Source organism: Cervus canadensis, chromosome X (genome assembly GCF_019320065.1).
Source record: "Cervus canadensis isolate Bull #8, Minnesota chromosome X, ASM1932006v1, whole genome shotgun sequence".
Lineage (NCBI taxonomy): Eukaryota > Metazoa > Chordata > Mammalia > Artiodactyla > Cervidae > Cervus > Cervus canadensis.
In genome coordinates, this window is record NC_057419.1 from 23,331,034 (window position 1) to 23,355,520 (window position 24,487).

Below are 24,487 nucleotides of genomic sequence, written 5' to 3' on the forward strand. Positions count from 1 at the left end.
GACTAGTGATGCTCAGGTTAATTCAGATTTTACTGCGAGTTATGCTTTTTAATATTATCCCTAAAATATAAAGCAATATTTCAGATACCAAAATCTGAACTAAGTCTCCCTCAGTTGAAATGATACCTTAATTAAAACAGCATGGTACTGCTGTATAAAAGATAAACATAGCGACAGGAAAGAATGGGATGCTTTACCTCTGAAGGAGATGTGGTGGTATTTGGCTACCTGTTTAGAAAATGCAAGCATAAAGGAAAACATTGATATAGATTGGGCTATAAAATTTAAAAACTCCTTTACATCAAAAGGCACCATAAACAAAGTTAAAAGAGTAGCTCAATATATATCACTGAACAATTGTTTTACTTGGGTGTTAAGTTATCTCCTAACCAGAACAAAAACTCTTAAAGTCCTTCAGGACATTGTTTATGGCATTTATTAGTGTTTAAGCATATGCCATTGTCCCTACCAGATTAATCTTTGGAACAGGCACCATACTTGCTTGTATCTTTATAGCAAACAGCACATACTGCTGCTGCTGCTAAGTCGCTTCAGTTGTGTCCGACTCTGTGCGACCCCATAGATGGCAGCCCACCAGGCTCCACCGTCCCTGGGATTCTCCAGGCAAGGACACTGGAGTGGGTTGCCATTTCCCTCTCCAAACAGCACATAGGAGAAACTCAAATAACGGCTGCCCAATTAAGTATCATATACTGAAGTCTGAAATGGACACTACTTGTGTGGTTGTGCCCATGAAACTAGATACTATTGCTGATATTCTCCTGCCTCTAACTTTTAACTATCTTTAAATTTATCTTTTAAAATTTTCAGCTAGTTTTTCATTTTTGTGTCTTACTGGTTTTATCATTCACCTTACTATTTAAGTAACTTTCATTATAAAAATTATGCATGTCCAGGATAGAAAGCTTAAATAATAAAGATAAACAAAAAGGAGAAAAACAAAAGAGGGAAAAAATTCACTATTTCGATGCTTTCTAGTTTTTTCCTGAATATATACATGTACACACTTGAACCATACTACAGAATATTATCATTTTTTTTCTGTAGAGGGTCAGAAAATACGGCTTTGCAAGGCATACTGGTGTCAATACCACCATTGTAGCAGGAAGAAGGATGGGTGAGGTTGTGTTCCAATAAAACTTCATTAACAAAAATAGGGGGCAGGTCTCAGGTATAGTTTGCTGACCCTTGTTTTCTATTATTAAATCAGCCTCAATATATCATTAATGACTGCAGAGGATTCTACTATATAAATTCCCTGGGGTGCTGGGTATTTGATCTATATCACTGGAATGTCTCCATGTTTTGTATACATTCACAGTTTATTAGAAATAATTTCTAGAAATGGCACTGTATTTCTAGAGGTAGTGCATGCTAAGTTGCTTCAGTCATGTCTGAATCTTTGAAATCCTATGGACTGTAGCCCACCAGGCTCCTCTGTCCATGGGATCCTCCAGGCAAGAATACTGGAGTGGGTTGCCATTTCCTCCTCCAGGGGATCTTCCCCACTCAGGGATAGAACCTGGGGATCCTGTGTTGTGGGCAAATTCTTTACTGATTGAGCCACCAGGGATGGCACCTTCTAAAGGTGGAGTATACAGCATTTTAAAGTTTCTTGATCCTAACTTATTTGGCAAGTTGTCCTCCAGGAAGAACCTAAATAATAACGAGAGAACCATACCAAGACCTCAGGCAAGGGTAAACTACAGTCAAGCAGGGCCAGTCAAGGGCTAAATCTGGTCATGCCCATTGCCATTTACCTAACAGCTCCTGCTGGTTTTGCCCTACATGATGGCTACCACTGACGTGGGTGGTTGCCATAAAGCCCACATGGCTCACAAAGCCTAAAATACTCACTACCCAGCCCTTCATAGACAGTTTGCTGACTCATGGTCTCGAGTCTTCCAACAGAATGAGCAGCAAATGCAAAAGCCCTGAAATTAGGAAATCAGCTCAATGAACTCAAAACACAAAGGAAAGACCTTGGTGGCTAGAATGTGTGAACACCAAGGAAAGTGAAGGAAATCGGGAGGTAGGTTCAGGCCACATCAAGCAGGGTTTTACAGACTATCAAGAAGTTTGCATTTGATTTCCAGTGTAATAAAAGCTAAACTGCCTCATTTTATGCAGCAGCATCAATACTGATCCCCAAAATCTATAAGTCCTTTTTGGCTTTTTCCTTTCTAATCTAATTTCCTTCCCTTCATATTTAATCCATCAATAAATTCTATATATTTTATCTCTGAAATACACCTCAAATCTGTCTATTTCTATTTCCTCTGACATTGTCAGTACAAGCCATTATCATCTAGCACCATCTAACCGATTTTCCTTTTTCCAAATTTCTCCTATACAATCCTTTTTCTTCAGAGCAGCCAGAATAATTTAAAAACAGAAATCAGGCTAGGTTGTACCCCTATCTCACATGCTTCAATGGCTTCGAATTCCAGACTAAAACTCAAATTTCTCATAGTCTATGGAGCATAAAGCAAACACTAATAAATGCTACCTTGATCCTAACTTGGGAATATACTCAGAAAATCGTTCAAATATGGTGATCAATATTTGGGTTTAGACATGATTTAATTATGTTAATATGAGACTATTTCCTCTTTACTAAAAGAAGAATGAATATTCAATTTTGTAAAATGTCTTTTTATTATCTATTAATATAATAAACTTAGTTTTTCTCCTTTGACTCACTGATTTGATAACTTAGATCAACATGTCCTAATATGCTTGCATTTCTGGGAAAATTCCATTGCTTTACTATAAATCTGTATTTGATTTGTAAATTTTTAAAAGGACTTTTGCATCTGTATTCATAAATTAAATTGGCACAATTTCCTTTTCTGTGTTCTTTCATTTTCAGGGCTATGCTAACTTTATAAAACAGACTAGAAGGCGATACAAATTTTCATATGTTTTAGGACAATGGCAGTACATATTTAATAACTTAAAAGTTCTCCCTTCCTATTGGTAAAGTCATAGTTTTTCCGTATTTTAAAAACCACATATTTCAGCAAGACTTTCATATTAGCATAGAGATATACTTCGTATGAAAGTGAAAAAAGTGTCAGTCACTCATTCATGTCCAACTCTTTGTGACCCCCTGCACTGTAGCTCACCAGGCTCCTCTGTCCATGGGATTTCCCTGGCAAGAATACTGGAGTGGATTGCCATTCTCTTCTCCAGGGGATCTTCCTGAACCAGGGATCAAACCCGGGTCTCCTGCACTGCAGGCAGATTCTTTACTGAGTCACCAGGGAAGCCCATAGTTAGTACACTATTATGTTTTTTTAATCGAATTTAAGGAAAACTTCAAGTTTACATAATAGAATAGTATAACAAACCCTCATGAATCCAGCACTCAACTGTAACAATTATCAACTCATGGCCAATTTTCCTTGAAATACTCACTTCCCCTCACTCTCATAACTAATTATTTTGAAGTAAATCCCTGACATTATAATATTTCATCTGTAAATATTTCAGTTGTTATAATGTTTTAATCTCCTTCCTATCTGTGGTTATATTCTGTTTTGCTTTCCTAATGTTGTGCATTTCCTTTTGTTTCTTATTTTTCCTGTTTTCTAATTCACCAATTTTGGAATTTAAATTCTTCTCTTGCTTTTTATAGGTTTACTGTGTAGTTCTTTTTCCAGTTTCGTTCACTGAATTCTCAATTCCTTAATTTGAATTCTCATTTATTAATAAATTTTTTCAAGTATAATTCTAACAATATCATTTAAGATACTACTATATGCTAAGAACCATGTTTTACATGAAATTATTTCAGTTAATTCTCACCACAATGAGAATAAGTAGTTATCCACACTACAGATGAAGAAACAAAGGGTTAGAGAGAAGTTAAGGAACCCGCTGCCCAAGTTCAAAAGTGGGAATGGCTGTGATGTTGGTAGGAGCCCAGCCAGGCAATTATATCTGGGGAAGGAGAGTGTATATGCATGGCCAGTGGCTGACATAGGCCAGACACCAGGAGGTGCTAAACCTTTTGATAAGACCCTGAAGGAATACAGCTCAGTAGAGAGTCCACAGCAGAGTTTCTGACCACTTTCTCTACACCACACATTCTATTTGTCTGGCAAAACCTGAACTCTGGTCAATTATTAACCAACTTCATGACTCTATGACAGCTAAACTCTGCTGGAGAAAAATCTACTGCTATAATAAAAACTTAACATATTCTTAACCAATTCCTTCAGATACAGGGTTTTTTTTTTTTTGTATGAAATCAAATTTTCAGATACTAATTAGGTTAATATTTAAGGACTTCCATTTAAGTATAGGGGAAGTATTCTGTAGCACACATCCATCAATAAAAACTGTTATAAAATACTAAGATTGTAAGGTTTTAAATCAGAGATGGGAAATAAGTTTCATGACCATCAACCTGAACCAAAGGGTAGTGGCTTCCTAGAACATGGAGAGGGGTTGCTTCTAAGGCCCTGTCTCAATGGAAAGCACACTATATTCCACTCACAACATCTCCTCTGAGCATGATATAAGAGCGAGGGGGCAGCACCACTGAGTGCCAGACTGGCATCTTGCAGTAAGCAGCAATACACCCTAGGCGGTATTGCTGGTCTCCTTATTCACTTTTTCCTGCTTAGCCTGGAGTTCTTTTCACTTAGTCATTTTTGTCTAAAATGGGTAAATTAAGAGATCCACTCAAGTACAGAGGTTACAACTTTCAATACACCAGTATTTCAGGTTGACTAAATAAACCACTCACATTTCAAAAGAACTTAATCAAATGAATATTCTTTCTTTCCAATTATGGTTTAGATCACTCAAACTCTGAGAAAATGAGTATTGTGATAAGCAGACCACAGCAGAGGAGAAGCAAATTTGGATCAGAGGGATCATATGAGTTAGGCAAGTTATGATCTTGTTTTTGAAAGGGAGTGTGCGTGTGTGATTTTTAAAAGCTCTTAGGGGAGAGAAGGGACACTAGAAATTAAAAATAGCCCTGAAAGAGGGCGAAAAATGTAGTATAGGAAATCTTACATGCTTGGAAATTTTGTCTATTATTCCCATTTAATGCCACCATGCAGTGCTAATTATAATGCTACTTAATCCCAGAAATATTTTTCTAAGTGTCATATACTTAAATCTACTAGAGCATATTTTCCCCATGCTCTAAGTGCTAAAATATACTCTCAGCCTATGAGAGTTAGAACCGCAGACAATACTCTACACAATCAGTCAGTAAGTGTCATTAATGTATCACTCCACAAATGCTCACTGCCAATGAGCACTCTATTGTACTTTCCTGTGTTGAGTGGGTTCTTCACTGACTATTGTCTACTCTTCTAGGGCTTCTCTTTCTGTAGTCTGTATTTAACCCATAACTTCAAAAGCTACACAAGTGTGTGCTGGACTTATGGCTATGAGTGTCATTTCTGGATGTTCAAACACAAGTTTTAAGAGAGTTTGAGGGAACCTTCAAGGACATGGAGGAAATCAACAGAAAACTGGGAACTGGTGAAATTCCCTGAATGCTGTGAAGGCCATCAAACACATCACTGCTGCCTTAGGCATGTGTAGAAGTTGGAAAAAACTATTACTAAAGTCCCATCAGGAGATTTGAAAAGAATGGGACACTGCCTGTGTACCTTCACAGGGTGTTGCTCTTTACCTTGGCATCTAAGGTCATCTATGACCCATCTCCATTGTATCTTTTAAAACCATTTTTACCACTACTACTTTTAACAAGCTTTTTCCAATTCTTGACAATCATGCATGTGACTCTGATATAAGAGCTACAAAGACTGAGTTGATATATAGTATTTAGAACTGTAATAATATAATACAAAGTTAATGTTATGAGCAATTCACATATGCATGGCCATTAGAAATAAACAATACAAGGAATAGAAGGGCCAAAGGGCCAAATTAAGAAAAAGTCATTTCTCAATTTTGTCTGAAGCCAAGTCTACTGTCAGCCACAAAATTCCTGGATACCACCCTTGTTTCTAAGAGGCATACTTTATCCCTGGTTAACAGTCTGAGAGAGCAGGATCAGTCTCTGGGAGGAAGAGGACAGGAAAATTAACACTTATCGGGCTCTTCCTTTGTGCTAGGTATTTATTTATCTCCTTTAATTCTCAAACCTCAGAAGAACCTTTGCCTGCCACTGTAAGAACCATTAAGAGAATTATTTTCCCACTAAACAAGAAACTGCTTTAAAGATTCCTGGATGATTATGGAGACTTAAACAGCTCAAACTCCCTATTTCCTCAGCATGGATTATCAGAGCATGGAGTCCTCTGACCAGATGAGAAAAGACAGAAAATCCTGGAGTCCAGGAAGGTATCCTTGCTTGAGGAGCTATACAGTAACTTACCTACTATGAAGGCAATCTCTCTCTCCCAGCCTTAGCAGAATAAAGGATAAAAATAAAGTCTCTCTAAAAGGTAAGGGAGAAGAACAAAATACACTGGCTGGAGCAAGTTAACTGGTGATAAATTCAACTAATTATACATAAATATGAATTAACATGCAAAGATGGCTATTAAACATGCAAAAAAGGCAGAGGTACCAGAGATCAAATTGCCAACATCTGCTGGATCATCGGAAAAGCAACAGAGTTCCAGAAAAACATCTACTTCTGCTTTATTGACTATGTCAAAGCCTTTGACTGTGTGGATCACAACAAACTGGAAAATTCTTAAAGAGATAGAAATACCAGACCATCTTACCTGCCTCCTGAGAAATCTGGATGCAGGTCAAGAAGCAACAGTTAGAACTAGAGATGGAACAACAGACTGGTTCTGAATTGGCAAAGGAATACATCAAGGCTGTATATTGTCATCCTGCTTATTTAACTTATATGCAGAGTACATCATGAGAAATGCTGGGCTGGATGAAGCACAAGATGAAATCAAGACTGCCGGGAGAAATATCAATAACCTCAGACATGCAGATGATACCACCCTTACGGCAGAAAGTGAAGAACTAAAGAGCCTCTTGATGAAAGTGAAAGAGGAGAGTGAAAAAGCTGGCTTAAAGCTCAACATTCAGAAAACTAACATCATGGCATCCAGTCCCCTCACTTCATGGCAAATGGATGGTAAACAATGGAAACAGTGACAGACTTTATTGAAGATGGTGAGGGCAGCCATGAAATTAAAAGGCGCTTGCTCCTTGGAAGAAAAGCTATGACCAACCTAGATGGCTTATTAAAAAGTAGAGACATTACTTTGCTGACAAAGGTCCGTCTTGTCAAAGCTATGGTTTTCCCAGTAGTCATGGATGGATGTGAGAGTTGGACTATAAAGAAAGCTGAGCACCGAAGAATTGATGCTTTTGAACTGTGGTGTTGGAGAAGACTCTGGAGAGTCCCTTGGACAGCAAGGAGATCAAAGCAGTCAATCCTAAAGAAAATCAGTCCTGAATATTCATTGGAAGGACTGATGTTAAAGCTGAAACTTCAATACTTTGGCCACCTGATGCGAAGAACTGACTCACTGGAAAAGACCCTGATGCTGGGAAAGAAGGCAGGAGGAGAAGGGGATGACAGAGGATGAGATGGTTGGATGGTATCGCTGACTCAATGGACATGAGTTTGAGCAAGCTCTGGGAGTTGGTGATGGACAGGGAAGCCTGGCGTGGTGCAGTCCATGGAGGTCACAGAGAGTCGGACACGACTGAGTGACTGAACTGAACATGCAAACATTCCTGGGGGAAGGAGATGGAGGAAGGTGATAAGTATCTGTTTATTCTGGTATGGATCAATTTAATTAGATAAATTTTCTAATATTTTATTAGACACGTGAAAGAAATAATTGTACTTCAAGTACATATAGACAAGAAAGGGTTGAGCCTTCAGAAAGCCAGAAGAAAGGAAAACAGAAATAAATTCTAGAAGATGGAAGAAAGGTGGATCTAAGATATGGGAAGGAGGAAGAGTGCAGCACAAAGAACAAAAGGAAAACATGAAGAGATGAGGTGTGAAGAAGTAAAAAAAAAAAAAAATTCAACCACAATGAAACAACTCTCCCACAAACAGAAATCAAGGGACATGTTTAAGAGAAATCACAGGGACAGCTCCATAAGTCAAGAAGGTCTGAGTGAAGGTTAAAGGGTCAAATAATGATGCAAGGCTTATATAACCAAAAAGTAGCAGTACCTAGTGTTTTCGATACCCTTTCAGCTCTATTCATTGTTCCCTCTGTTATTTATATGATAGCTAATAACCTTATACTATTTTCTTCTGACTCACCAATTTCAGTTTTTACCTTTAGACATCCTATTATAGATGACAACTCATAACACAAGCTTTGGTTAAATCAATATTTAGTCTTTATAAATATTATGACTATGTAAACACTGTTCACTACTTGAAGGAATATACCCTAGTTATATTTCTCGTACACATTTTTTTTAAGTTTATAGTTGTTTTGCTTTAGAACTTGCTTTCTTTTCTTTGTACCTATCTCAAATTCTTCTCTTTGTGTCTCTCTTTGTGAATTTTCAGTACTCAAACCTATTGGATAATTTATAACTTCTAACATCTTCTCCCCTGAAGACAGCCCTCCTGGAATCATCTGTCTGCTTCAATCTGTACCGAGGACTGTCTAAGTGGAGTGAATGAACTAATCTTCTGAAGCATCCTTTATTCATCATAATGGGAAGGAACTTTCTTCATTGTGCTTTTGTAAATGTTGGGTCTTTTGTTGCCTGAATCTCTTTCCTTTAGTTAACAATCTTCTACTGTTGGCAGAGCCCATTTTCTAGGAACTTCCAAAGAATAGGTACATGTCTGAAAATATCTTCCTTGAAAATAATTTTTACTAAGCATTTCAAAGGCATTGCTCCTTGATTTTCAACTTTCAATGCTGAAATGTCTGATACTGTTCTTATACCCACTCCTTCATATATGGTATAAGAAAAAAATCTCTAAAAGCTTATCTTAGTCTGTTTGGGCCACTCTAACAGAATACCATACAGTGGGCTGCTTATAATAAACAACCGAAATTTATTTCTCACAGTACTATACACCAGGAAGTCCAAGCTCAAGTTGCCAGCAGATATGGTGTCTGGTAAGGACCTGTTTCCTGATTCATTGATAGCCATCTTTTTGCTGCGTCTTCTCGTTACATAGCAGAAGGGGTGAGGGAGCTCTCTAGGGTGTATTTTATAAGGGTCCTAATCCCATTCATGAGGGCTCTGCCCTTGTGACCTAACCACCTCCCAAAGGCCCCATCTCTAAATATCATCACATTGGCTTCAACATATGAATTTTGAGGAAATACATTTAGCCCACAGCAAAACTTCTCTTTATCCCTGGTGTTTTGATATTTTATAAGGACCCTTCTTTAGAGTAGGGTGGTCTTTCTAGCTTATTTTAATTATTATTATTATTAACAGGCTTTCAGTAAGCCATTTTAATCCAGAGGCTCACGGTCCTCATGTTGAGGGAAAAAAACTTTTTCTGGTATTTTAGTATTCTACCTAATCTAACAGCATGATTATCACTATAACATTAAGAAAGAGAAAGTGAGGCCAATTAAAATGTGTCACATCTTCAATCATAAAAAACATTCTGACTTCAAAGATATTAAGATATAGGGAAAAATATGTATCTCATGCTACTTCTTTCCTAATTTTTCCTCTCCATTTCCCCACTGTCTCTTTCTGGAATTCCTATTAGGTAAATGTTAGACTGCTTCTCTTTCATTTTCTCTCCTATTTTCTCTTTGTCTTGTTCTATTTTATGAAGTTTCCTCAACTTTAGCTTCTAAATATTCTACTGAAATATAAAATATTATTATCACATTTTAATTTCTAAGAGCTTCTTTTTCTAACTAAAAAAATAGCATTCTACTTCTGTTTTAGAAAATCAACTTCACCTCTTAGCATTCAAAGGATATTAATTTTTCTTTTTCCTGCATTGTCTCTTTCCCTTAAGAACTTATTCTTTCATGTTGGAAGCCTTTCTCAAGTGTCTGGTGATATTTGGCTTTTAACTCATATTTAAGAGTGAGGCACTAAGAAGTGGACCAGTGGAGCTTGTCAACTGGTAGGCTTTCTTGTAGGTTATCTGGCCAAGCAGCCAGCCTTTACAATGAAGATCTCCCAAATGGCAGTTATCTGAAGCTCTTTTATCAGGGATCATTGTTTCCTCAGGAAAGATGACTCCACTCTCCTGTATGGAGGATATGGTCCTGGCTGGTGAAATGCGTAGGGGTAGGGGAATCACAGTACCACTGAGGAGTAGCCTTTCACTTGATCTCCCTGTTTCCAGCCCAGTGTCTCATCCCACTTACTACTATGTCTGGAGCCTCTCCGGTTAATTTTTATTTACGAAATACTTTCTGTCTCTTCCAGGGGTAGGAGAGGGGATAGAGTGAAGGCTTTTTATGTCGACATTCAACCAATCGCTATTTTCAGCCTGGGCCATACCTCCACTTTCCATAGTACTAGATGACCTCATTCTTGAGCTCTTCTGGGGCTCTGGGGCCCTAAACAAGGTTTCCTTCCCACTGATCTACTACTTACCAGCATGAAGGTCCTACAACTCCATCTTTTTATGAGCTTTTACCTGCTTTTCATATTTATATATTGTGGTTCAAATAACAGAAGTCTTCTAATTTCAAAGACCACTTTTCTGTTTTTTATTCTCCTTGTTGTTTAGGGTGATAATATCTCAGAGAAGAGGACAAAAACAGCTTTATTTTGCCATTTTAAAACTACAAGTTTCCCTTATGTGTTTTTGTGTCTCTAACAAGTTAGCAGAGTCCTTGACACCAAATAGACCTTCATTAAATACTTCATTAATGAATGACTGCTGCTGCTGCTGCTAAGTCGCTTTAGTCGTGTCCAACTCTATGCGACCCCAAAGACAGCAGCCCACCAGGCTCCCCCGTCCCTGGGATTCTCCAGGCAAGAACACTGGAGTGGGCTGCCATTTCCTTCTCCAATGCATGAAAGTGAAAAGTGAAAGTGAATTCAATCAGTCGAGTCTGACTCTTACTGACCCCATGGACTGCAGCCTACCAGGCTCCTCTGTCCATGGGATTTTCCAGGCAAGAGTACTGGAGTGGGTTGCCATTGCCTTCTCCAATGAATGACAAGATATAGTCAGAGTACAGACTCAGCTGCTCTAACAAAAAGACCCCCAAATGCAAAGGCTCAAACAAGAGAAGTGCTTATTTTTCTCTCACGGAGCATTCCACAGGTACAAGGCTAGGTTAGAGTGAAGAAGTGTCGCTAGGTCCTTAAGTCTTAAGGATCCAAGTTTCTTCTTTCTTGTTATTCTATATCCATTCTATAGTTTTGTTGTGGCCAAAACTGGCTAATCATTATACTCTGCATTCCAGCCCATAGAAAGGGGGGTTCAAAAAGGGGTCAATCAACCTACAAGAAAGTCTACCAGTCAATGAGTCCCATACATAGCTACTATCTCACAGTTTCTAGGGGCCAGGAATCAGGGCCAACAAACATGTGAGCTTGGAAGCAGACCCTTCTTCAGCCAAGGTTCAAATGAGACTTTAGCCCTAGCAAACTCCGTGACTAGTCCATGGGAGACTCTGAACAAAAGGACCCAGTTAAGCCATGCCCATATTCCTGGCCCACAGGAACTGTGAGTTAATGAATGTATGTTGGCTTAAGCTACTAAGTTTAGGGGTAATTCATTACATATAAAATAACTACCACAACATCTCAACTTTCACTATTTAACAGTAACTGACAAAAACATGCAATTGTACATTAAAGGCAAAAATACAATTTAAAAGTAGAAGGCTAAGAAATATTTGACAGTCTTTTGGATTTAATATCATTAAAGAAATATTAAATATTAGGCTTTCATCTTATACCCGATTCCTGTAATGGGGAATGATCTCAACAACTTAACCCACATTGCTGGTAGTTTCTTAGTCCTGCACTTTTTCAACCTATCTATCTCTAGAATGCAATCTCCTTTCAGATGTAAATGTCACTAATGCTGGGAGTACTCAGAGGGAAAGTATGAGCCATGTATATAGAATATCATAATGGAAAATGATTTGATTTTATACTACAGAAAATTAAAAATTTGAAGGTTTTCCTTCCAAAGGAATTGTTGTAGCAAGAAAAACAAGGTGGCTGATGGCAGAAAAATCAATATTAATACTAATTGCTTTTATATTTACTTACATGTTAATAAAGATATACTATAGACCAATGAAGTAAAATGACCCAAATAATCTGGAAGGTGCAGAAATCTAGACCAAATATGAAGGCAGCCTCAGGCACTAGACTTTGCATGTTAGCCAAGACTTAATCCATACGTTCCTTTAGTTAACAAGCACTGATAGAACATCTACTGGGTACTGGATGTCAGATATATTGATGTAAAACAAGGAATAATAATAAATAATGTAAAACAATAATAATAATTGTCTTATATACAGAACAAAATGATGATAATAACTAAGCTGCTAGCAATGGTTATCTTGTATGAGGAGACAATTTATTAATTTGTTTCTTTAATATTTAAAGAGTGCCTATTATGTGCCAGGCATTGGTCTAGGTGCTGGGATTCAGGACTGAATTAAAAAAGCAAGATGAGGAAACAGTGAACAATCATTTTTCAACATTAATCATCTCTAAAAAGCATGACCATTAATTTATTTCATCAATAAATCTATGATTAGGTTTTTTTTTTAAGCAAGCTTTAAGTTACTAACGAAATACTTTCAACAATATAAAGTCTGTCTTTATAATCTGTCTTAAAATCAGGCTTGTCAAACAGTTTTTAAAAAAAATACCACTGGCATATTCAAGAATGTATTTTGGTAAAGTTAATGTGAAAGCATCAATAAGTTTCCAACACTGTAAAATCATTACTTTGCCCAGTTTAAAAATAAGAATGTTTAAATTTTATGGTATCTGATTTATCTTTATCCCTATGATACAATATTTTACTTACAGTTTGTGGATTAATCTCTTCCTCTCCCATAGGTTCATCCATAATTTGCTGTCCATTCTGTGAAAAGCATAGCAAGTAGAAAGTTACCAAAACAGATTTCATATCAGTTCAAGTCAAACGAAGGCAGACAAAACAAAATCATATAGGAATATTTTCACTCCTAAAGGGTTCTAATGAAATAAGAACCACCATTTAAGTATGAAGTTGCCAATTTGCAACAGGTTGTGCTTCAAAAGTTAATGTGTAAACTGATGTTTAATATTATAAAAATATTTTTCCATGGAAATGATGTAATAACTGATGGTTACCCTTCCAGGTAATCCCTGGCAAGCCCTTGAGTTTATTTTAAGAGTTAAATGCATTACAATGGTCTTATTTAAACCTCACCAAACATTGTTTACAATACTTTCTATGGCAAAACACATTCTAAATTCCAACTCCATTGATAATCAGGGCAAATGATTAATTATTGGGGGGAAATTAAGCTAAATCTCTACATCAATAGAGATTCCAGATGGATTAAACGTTTAAGTGTCAAAAAGTAAAATTATACAAGCATTAGAAGAAAACACAGGTGAGTACTACTTATGAGGTAAGAAGGGTAGAAATCATAAAGGAAAAAAATGACATCTGAATCCATAAAAGTTTAAAATGTCTCTGTCAGACATAAAAAAGATAAAGACAAATTGATTACAAAAAAGTAAAATAAAAGCAACATATGACAAAGGGTTGGTATCCTCAATACATAAAGAACTTCGTTTTACAAACCTGTAAGAAAAAACACTGAACTTCAACAGAAATGAGCAATAAGGGAAAAAACAGTTCAGCCTTAGCACTAATCAAAGAAATGCATTTAACTGAAAGATACTTTTGCCTTTCAAATTGGTAATGATTTACAGAAAAAAATAACACCCAGTGCTAATACAGGTATGGGGATAAGAACACTCTGGATATACTGCTGTAGACAGTGTAAATCAGCACAACCTTTCAAGAAGGCAATATAAGCCTGTATTTAAAAAACAAAAAAGACACATAAAACTTTGAAATGTCTCATCATTTCAATTTTTAAAAAAATGGACAAGTGTGCAAAGATGTACATATAAGAATGCTCACCATAACTTTTTCCAAAAAGAACTCCAAATTGGAAACCTAAATTCCTAACAATAGAGAACTAGTTAAATATAATATGGTACATCCATATAATGGAATACTATGCAGTCACTAAAAATGATGATAAAGATGTAAGTTTATTGACATGGAAAGACAGTCACATGTAATAAGTGAAAAAGCAGTTTACAAAACAGTATGGATTGTAATGATCCCATTGTAAATAAATATATACATGTTTTAATGTATATATTTGTATGGGAAAAACTCTGGAAGGATATACACCAAAATGTTAACAGTGACTATCTCTGAGTGGTAGAATTTTAGACAATTTAAATTGTCTGGCTTATCTGGATTTTCTAATGTGTCTACAATGTCTACAATGAATATGTATTATTTGAGTAATTAAAAACAAAAGCAAAAGTCAGGTATACGTAATGTCTTCTCTAGCTCCCTCACTGGAGAAAGGAGTAATGCCCCTGGCCACTTGTTAATTCAACAAAGTACAAGGATTTAAGCTAACCATCTTTAGAGAATTATCAACTAGGAAATAAAAGGTAGCCATCCACTACCCCACAACCCACAAGAGACATCTACTCTGAATTTGAACTCCTCTCTGCACTCTCTCTATCTCTATTTATTCATCCATCCATTCATCCATCCATTTCATTTCATTCATGCTATGTTCTAGGCACCAAACTGGAGATGAAAACCCTCATCCTAAAGATTCATCCTACAGTATCTCATAGGTTTACTGACCCATAAAAAGGGCAACTTCCATTTTCAAACACTCATAGAGTATGTTCCAGGGTTAGGAAATGCCCACACAAGATTACAAAGCCAAAATACAGAAATGGTGCCAAAATACAGAAAAGGAGGAAGCAGGTATAAAATCTTTATTTTCCGAAGATACTTTCAGAGGCTATGTATTGTCCACTCCTATGGTAAGGACTCAAATAACACCAGGATACATCTTTCTCTTAAAAGCCACAACCATTTATTCAACCAAACACTGATCATTTTTATCCAAATATCCCAGAAAAATCTTAAAAGAGCTCTTAAGAACACTGGTTTTGGAGTCAGACACCTAGCTTCAAAGTCCTGCTCTTACACTGATTATGAAGTCTTGGACAAGTTATTTAAACTATCTAAGCTCTTTCTTCATATGGAAGGTGGATATTAAAAGTCTTATCTTCAGAGAGCTGTGAAGACTAAATAAGATAATGATATGAGACCTGTCAGTAAACAATCAAAGTTAGCTATTTTAATTATTGTCAAAACTCAATCACTCCCACTGCGGCCCACCAATTTGCTACTTCTGCATTCACTGTCTCAGTGAATGGTATCATCATTAATCTAGGAGCCCAAAGTAGATTTTCTCACTAATTGTGCATAGTACTCTCCTCCTATTAACACAGATCTACTCAATCGCTCCCCATTATTTGGCTTTTAGAATCCTTGGTTTAACTTGAGCTACATTTATATTTTCCATGGGAATATAATTTGAGAATTATCTGCTCCTTGCGATTTTCAAGGCAAAGTAAGAATCCCAGCTTGTAACTTACTTTTTGGTGTAGGAGAAACAGCCCTAAATCTGAATTGGTAGACCAGGGATAGAGTCCTAGATCTGCCACTTAAAAAGCTTTATGATTTGGGGCAATTCAGAGAGTCTCCTGATCCATTTACTTTATATCTGTTCAAAATGGGGGTACCTGCCCTGTCTACTCAAAGGGTTGTTGTTAAGCTCAAAACTAAGATAACTCATAAGAAAATATATTATAAACTGTAAGAAGCTGTACCAACACCAATTACTATTACTAAGGTAAGGTAGGTTCAAGAGGATAAAATAATACTGCATAAAGTCATTTTGATCTTAGTTTTCTGTTCCAAATATACAAACATACTCATATCATATGCTTAAATTCTTTCTATCCCCTTCTCACCTATATTTGAACACTATCAGGACAAGAAAGTACTAGACCTCACTGGGCAGCTCACCATACCATTTCAGGAAAAGCACTGACTGCTAGATAATGCTCTTCTTCATATAGTAACTTTCCTCAAATGCAAATTCTCTTTAAGAGGATTACTAACATGCGATGACTAACTTGTCTGTACTCTACCTACAAAGTCACAGAAGTAAATCTACGGCTGTGACTATAAACTCAAAGAACACCTCAAGTCTGTTCTTTTCTAGATAATTCAAGTTCCTTCAAACACTCCATTTAGAAGATGAGACCACTTTCTTTACTGAGCATGCAACCAATTCATCTTAAAATGGTGGAAAAGAGAATTGTGTGCAATTAACACTGCAACCTTGATACAACTAATGCAGAGTAAAGGGCATATCACCTCCCTTGTTCTACATAATAAACATATTAATGCAGTTCACAAATGCATTATTTTTGGAATATCCACAACACACTGCTGAGTCATACTATTTCTTTCTTGTTTTCTGTTGGTTAAATTCTTGTTTTCTTCACTTACACTGAAACTAAGCCCTCTATCCTCTATCTTGTATTTGATACTTAGGCTTAGAGCCTTAAATTTTTTTTATTCATCTTTTTCCAGTTCTGATTCATTGCTACAACCTCTATAGATTAGATTCCAACTCTGTCAATCAGCTTCTTCACTATGTTCAGCTTCATGTAATCCATAAATCGTACAATGCATTCTCTTTTCTGAATTTTCCACTCAATTAATTAATACAATATACTAACAAAGCAATCTAAGAAAAAAGTTAAGTGAAATATAATCTAAAGGTATTTTATGCTCTACTTTTTTTCAAACTACTGTTTCAGCCTTTTTTTATATAATTATTTATTTTTAATTGGAGGATAAAAACATCTACTTCCTTTCTGAGTTTACAAAAGATTTAGAACTTTGAACAATTTAATTTTTAAAACAAGAAAATATAAAAGCTAATTTTATCCTACATACCAGTGTAGTGTTACCAAAATCAACCCCAAAAGGCAACTTTACTTCAATAAACCTTTTGTATCACTTCAGCAAAACAAGGATCCAAATGCTAACTATTTAGAAATGAGGATAATTACCTCTGTGGCTAAGAATTTTCCCTTCTGAAAAAGGACTCTTGACTTCACTAGAGATTAGGTTACATGGACCACTAATGTGACTCACTATTGTAATACTTACAGTTTCAAAAGTTCAAGAAATAATACCAATTAAACAAGAAAATTTATTTCTCTAATTTTAAGAAACAAATAGAAAAAACATGTGGTCTGAATCTGGCTAGTACCAGGTTTAAACTCCAGTCCTGTCACTTACTGCTGTAGTTAACTGGCTAAGTTACTTAACATTTTGAGCCTCAGTTTTCTCATTTGTAAGATGCATATAATATCTACTTCACAGGGATGTTGTAATGAAAAGGACTCACCAAGGGACAGTAGATGCTCAGTAAATGCTACTTCCTGTCCCCTCTTTGCCTTCAATTGACTGTGTAATATTTCTATTTCTACAGTTAGCTTCCAAAAGTCATAATGCAATGAAGTAGTACAGGAGAGTATTGAGATACCTGTTTCACCACTTACTACAGCCAATTTCCTGCCAAGCAGGGTGGAAGAGATCATTCATATGTGTGATGTATTTTTATACAATGTGGCTAAAGAATGAGTACGAGTGAAAAAGAATAGTTTAAATGCGAGGCAAACGTATTTATCCTCTCTCATCCCACCATAATGCCTTCCAGCCAAAAAATCACAGAGCTTGGCAGACTGTACATATGCAAATATTATGTGAAATACTGGAAAAGGTTAGGAAATGCTAATCATGCTTTACTCTGGTAGTCTGAATGTGTAAAAGTCAAAAATTAGAATAACATACAATATGGGTCTCACCAGAACAAATCAGACAAAGGAGACTGTTAGCCTCAGTTTCAGCAGGTATTGTTTTCAACACAACTTCTAATGTTGTGGTATAAAATTATCACATAATTTTCCTGCTCTTAAGAGGATAAACAATTCAAATCAGTAATTCTGAACCAAGGTTTCAGGACTTCTACAATATTGCAAAGTATTTTAAGGAAAATTTTAAAAATGTTAAAATCAAGAATATTTTTCTAATTAAAAATTTTTTTAAATTTTAAGCAACCCTATTAAACAGATTGTTTTGCTGTAATGGTGTGTTACTACCATGCACATTTCTAGGCTGCTTGGTAGTTTGCTATCACTAAATATAAAATAAGTTTTAAAAAATGCACTGAGTCCAGCAGAAGACCATCTTGCACAAATACACTAGGACTACAAAAATGATTTGTGACTCATAATGCTACCTTGAACTTAGCAGGACATATCATCTCATGACATCCTACCACCTAGAAATGAAATATACATATGAACATTGGGAGAAAAGAATTCCTCATAGAGAACAGCCTAAAACAACAGGAAGGGAGGAGGAAAAGAATGGGGCCAGAGCCTTAGTGTACTAATCTGGAAATCCAGGTTGTAGATATAAACAGGAACCATGCCTTTTTTTTTTAAACCATCCTCAAGTTTCCACAAGTATATCTGCCTTCCAAACTCCCTGATATCAGCAGCGGTTTTCCTGCCCAAAGCATATGGCAGAGGATTTCCATGAAGGTGCTGACGATGAAGCATTAGAAACCTCTCTAAAACTTCAGTTAAGATAGCATCAAATTGTTCAGAATCCAAAGAATCTTCTATGCAATCACATTGAAACAATAAGAAACAAGCATTTTATATTCTTAATAAGGAATGTATATAATCCTTACCAATGTGACAGGATTAAGAATCAGCTCCTCATTTATCCTAAGGAAATATCAGAGATGTGCATAAAGACTATGTACAGTGATATTCATCATACTCATTATACTGAAAAATAGAAAACAATCTAAATGACCAACAGGGGACTGGTTAAATAAAGCATAATACATCTATTCATATGTAGTAATACTATGCAATGGTTAAAATCAGGGCCTCAAAGAAAAATTAATGATGCAAAAATATGACTGCAATATATTAAGTTAAAAAGGATACAAAACTAAATTGTATGATCCCAATTTTGCACACCCCCCCCCAACATGTGTGCATGTAACTGGAAAACATATAAAATCTTATCAGTAGTTACCTGGGTCATAGGATTTTCTTCTTTGTACTGTATTTTCAAAATTATATGCATTTATTATATTATTTTATAAAGAGAAAAAACAATCAATGTAATTAGAAAAATCCATTTATTTCTAGCTAAGGTGCCATTACATGGGCTTTGCTATTCCTCTAGCAACTAAAGGTCTGCTAGTACTCAAGACTATTCTATTTTCTAGACTAGGGTAGGAATGACCACTGATTATATTTACATTATTAAGTTTTAGAAGAATCTTTCAGAAGCTTTTTTCCCCCTCTCTGATGGTTTCCTGTGGTTGTGGCCTCAGAAAATAGATAAGTCTTTAGGCCTGAATCCATCTCATTTTTTGGAGTGTACCCCTAAGGGGAATTCTGCTTATGAAACAAGAGTATGTTGAGATAAGAATAAAGAAATGAAAACATGGTAGCCAAAATTAAATCTGCATTGTGAATAGCAAGTATCAGATTGACACTGCAGAAAACAGATTCCATGCCACGGAGGACAAACTTGAGTAAATGAAAAAAAAAATGAAAGAAAAGATTAAAAAACTATGGAGGACAGACGTAGAAATAATCTATGAATAACAGATGCTCCTAAAGAAAAACCAGCAGTTTAATCAATCAAAAGTATAAGAAAACTTTCCAGTTCTGAAAAAAAATACCTGAGACTGGAGACTGAGAAGGTTCAACAGAGATCATCAACACCAAGACATGTCCTGGCAAATGTTTTTAAATGTCAAGGATAAAGATATAATCCTACAAGCATACAAGCAGAAAAAAATAGGTTATTTTCGAAGGAACTAAAATCATATTGACCTCAGATTTCTCCTCTGCAACAATAAAATGCCAGAAGACAATGAAGTAATGACTTACAGAGAGTTAAAAGGGAAAAGTTAGATCTAAGAATTTTATACCTTGTCCCAGTTCTTCACATACAAAGGTTACAGGAAATTATTCTTAGTTCTGCAAAGTCTTATAAAATTTCACCACCTTGGTAGTACCTTTTTTCATGAACTGTTCAAAGGTATGTCTTAGACTATTGAAAGAGAATCAAAATAAGAATTCAAGAATACTGAGGTAGGAAAGAATTGGTAAAGTATATTGACACCAACTTAGTATCTAGAAATAACTGAATAAAATAATTAACCCCAATAAAGGAGAAAGGGTCACTAATGAAGAATAAATAATGTAAGTATATAAACAATATAAAACTTTAGAAAGTTAGAGGTAACATTTGTAACCTTAGGATAAATTAATGTGGACTCAAAATAAAAGAGATAGTGGAAGAAAGGAAAAACTAAGATTCTAAATTCTCTTTCCTAAAAGACATTTAAAAACCACTGCTTCTAGTAACTAGCTAATAAACTTTGGAATGCTTTGAAAAACCGTAAAACAACTGAGAATTATAATTATTTATTGCAGTCCAAACCAGTGGAGAATATCATAACTGGCAAAGACTGTGACTAGTACCTTACGTAGGCATCCCATTCAACCCTAAGCACATGAGGTAGGTATAATTACCCCTATTTTACAGATGAGGAAACCAAGGTTCAGCAAAGTTAGTGAATGGCAGAAGCAAGATTCAAACCCAAGTCTTTCCAGCTCTGTAATTCTTTCTTCAATTTTTCATAACCTCCTCAAACAAAAGAATCCATAAGGCAGCAGAAAGAAACCAAGCCACAAGAATAAAAAACTTAAAATAAGATGACCAAAATAATTCCTATTTTACACCTATTTGCACTAAGAACTGTAAAGTATCTACTTAAAACAGAGTATTTTAAAGGATATTTGATGCTATTACAGAATTATATCAATAATTTTATGAGTGATGATGGTATGCTAATTAAATGTTTAAAAAATTCTTTATCTTTTAAGAAATATACATGTAAATATTTATGTCTTAACTGATGTATTAGCTTCAAAATAATCCACTGGAGCCAGGGAGGGGAAGAGAGGTAGTGTGTGTGTGTGATGGGAAGTACAGATGAAACAAGAGTGGCCATGAGTCAATAATCTTTGAGGCTGAGCTATGGAAATATGCTGGTTTATTATTCTCTCTACTCTGGTATGTGTTCAAAATGCTTGATAATAAAAATTTAATGGTCTTAGGTTGCATTTTTAAAACGCTTAAAAATTCACATAATTATTTACTGCTTTAAAGAGAAACCCAAACAAAAACAGATAAGCATAAAAAAGCACGAAGAAAAAGAAGAAAGCAAGTGTTTGCAATAATAAGGCCAAAAATAAAATGTGAAGCAAAAACCTTAAACTGATTAAAAAGGTGATTTGATCTGGACTAAAAACATAATTAGTACTTAATGCATATAGTAATAATAATTGCTATCATTTACTGAGTAATTATCACACACTAGGCAAGTCCATCTTTGATGCTTCTAACAACTCTGTGAGGCATTATCACTAATTTACAAATGAGGAAATTAAGTCAAGACGGGTATGTCAATCTTTGAAAGCACTGACACACACGCACATGTATCCTCAGCCCCTAACAAAATGCCTGGCTGGCATACAGTAGGTGCTCAATAAATATCTGTTGCATAAGTAAAAAAGTCTAATATCCTGCTTAAGGCAAATAAGCAAAGCCTAAATTCAAACCTAAATCTGATTCTAAAATCCCTACTCAATCACGTTTAAATCTTTTCCTAAAAAAAAAAAAATCTTTTCCTAATGGTATTTCATAGTAAGAGTAAAGATGTTCTATCTTTTCTTCTATTTCCTTTTGTGCATATTTCTCTTTTTCAGATTTCTACAATTAGCCTGTGTTTTTTTTCAAACAAGTCATTAAAAATAATACAATGCAAAACAGTACTGAAAAGTTCATCACAGACTAACCTAATCATAAAACACAAACACTGACATGAAATAAATGGAAACAAGTAGAAGGGGAAATTTTAGCACACTAACATAAACTAGCATAATGAATAGAATAGGATGAAGCATTTGATATAACTTACATTAGAATAGGTAGATACTGAATTTTATAATGTGAAAAGAATATGGGTTCAACTGTCTATAAAGTTATAAAGACGAACCATGTTCCAGGCCATGAAGTAAATCCAAAATTCTTAAAAGCAGGAATTGTACCAGTATTTTCTGATTATGATAAAAAATACTGAATAAGGAAATAAATTACTCATTCAGAAATTAATATTATTCTAAGTAACTACTGGCTCAAGGAAATAATAATAGCTATTATTTCTGCAATTATTTTGTTCAAAGTACAGTGTTAGCTATGTTACATATATTCTCTCATTTAATCCCAATTAATCATTAATAAACCATGAGTCATGTTATTATATAGAGAAGAAAAAAGTTGAGAATAACTTGTCCAAGATCACAGAGGTATTAAGTTTGCAGGTAAGACAACCGAACCCACATCTGAATCCAAAGCTCACACTACTACACAGAAATGCCCTATTATTGTTGGAATTCAAGTATAGGCAACTACCTGTGCTCATTTTTCTCTATTTATAAAATTTTGTAATAAAAGGTGGAGAAGACTAGAATTCTTCCTCAACCCATGTTCTGAAAATGTCTGTTTATATTTCAAACTGCATAAACTCCTAAAAAGGATTCCTTTGAAAACATTCATATTCTCAAGTGGGCAATTAAAAAGGAAGAAACCATAAAATCAGATAAAGTAGGGAATATAAGGTAAACATGATTTGCTACTAAATTTATTTCTAAAAAGTCACTATTTTCTGGTATTTATCTGCAACCCATAAGAGTTTCATGGAATCTTGGCCAGTATGGATTTTTGTCTGCCACTAAGTACAGCCTTCCCTCATAGCTCAGTTGGTAAAGAATCTTCCTGCAATGCAGGAGACCCCAGTTTGATCCCTGGGTCGGGAAGATCCCCTGGAGAAGGAAATGGCAAGCCACTCCAGTATTCTTGCCTGAAGAATCCCCACGGACAGCGGTGCCTGGTGGGCTACAGCCCACGGAGTCGCAAAGAGTCGGACAGGACTGAGGCGAATAAGCACACAACTGTAGGCAGGCCCTTCAGCCTCTCTGATTCGTGGTTTCTTCATGCATAAAATATACAGATATCTAAGAGCTCTTCCAGCTTGAAAATGTTATAATCCTGTGACTTTAAGGAGTAAAGGTATTTAAAATTTTGTGCGCTTTTTTACACCTGAGGACATTACTAATTCTGTTTTTAAAGCTGTTCTGTACACTATTTCTAACTCTAGTTTCTTCTTTCTTTTCTGCATCCAAAATACAGTTTTATCTGTATCCTTTAAGGGTGCTTTGTATTCAAGTGCAAAACAAGGATAATGTCAAAGAATGGAATGTACAAATGTCACTTGAAAGAGTGCTGTGCTTTGTCGCTCAGTTGTGTCCGACTCTTTGTGACCCCGTGGACTGTAGCCCACCAGGCTCCTCTGTTCATGGGGATTCTCCAGGCAAGAATACTGGAGTGTGTAGCCTATCCCTTCTCCAGGGGATCTTCCCGACCCAGGAATCAAAACGGGGTCTCCTGCATTGCAAGCGGATTCTTTACAAGCTGAGCTACCAGGGAAGCCCCACTTGAAAGAGAAGTACTAATAAAAAGAAAATAAATGAAACATTGTTTTTCTGTGCAGATTAAGCAACTGAAAGCAATTTTATAATTTCCACAATCCAATCTTACTATTCTCATTTTACTAGTCAAGTGTCAACTTATTTTTTAATCTCCTCTGTGTACTCCCAATGCGACTTTTGCCTTCCTAACACCTTGAATCCCACCTCTTGGTACTTCATGGAGTTGACAGTATTTCATAAACATGTATGATGATCAGAATCACCTAAGATTCCTGTTAATAATATACTCATTACCTGGCCTTACCCCAAACCAAAACTGAAACAGAAGTTCTAGAAGCCCCATGGCTCGGTATTTCATTTTTAAAACAGGCACCTGAGATGACTCCTGTGATTAGGTAAGTCTGGGAAATCACAGTGTAGAGAAAAGATCATGGGCTTTGGAGCCTGACATATCCAGTTTCAGAACCTGGCTCTGCCCTTTATTATAGGTGTAAGTTTGGGCAAGCTACTTAACATGAGTCTCAGTTTTCTAAACTACAAGATTTGAATAAATACTAGCTATGCTGGAGGTTGTAATGAAGTTTAGTGTGCTTAGCCATTCTGGCTGCTCAGTGAGTGTTAATTTCTCTTTCCTCCCGCTTATCTTGCCAAAGGGGGTGACAAATGCAAATACTTGAGAGTATTCTGATAAGCCTCTTACCCTAATGGGTCCACTTCCATTTCTAGGGCTAAAAATCTAAGTAGTAGATAATTTGTTAATGCATTACTTGGTTTG

At 35.8% G+C, this 24,487-nt stretch overlaps 1 protein-coding gene across 3 annotated transcripts in view; it reads right to left on the reverse strand.

The window, feature by feature from the left end:
• The window catches only part of RPS6KA3 (ribosomal protein S6 kinase A3), a 102,229-nt gene that overhangs the window by 59,553 nt on the left and 18,189 nt on the right, over positions 1–24,487 (reverse strand). Inside the window, exons 2-4 of one of the 3 annotated variants that reach the window (XM_043457538.1) lie at positions 19,833–19,926; positions 18,819–18,855; positions 12,962–13,018 (exon numbers count right to left, since the gene is read on the reverse strand). In XM_043457538.1, the coding sequence (XP_043313473.1) occupies positions 12,962–13,003 (42 nt within the window). In that variant the 5' untranslated portion in view covers positions 13,004–13,018; positions 18,819–18,855; positions 19,833–19,926. Of the gene's footprint in view, positions 1–12,961; positions 13,019–18,818; positions 18,919–19,832; positions 19,927–24,487 lie in introns of all 3 variants that reach the window. The other 2 variants (XM_043457539.1, XM_043457537.1) reach the window with 2 other exon arrangements.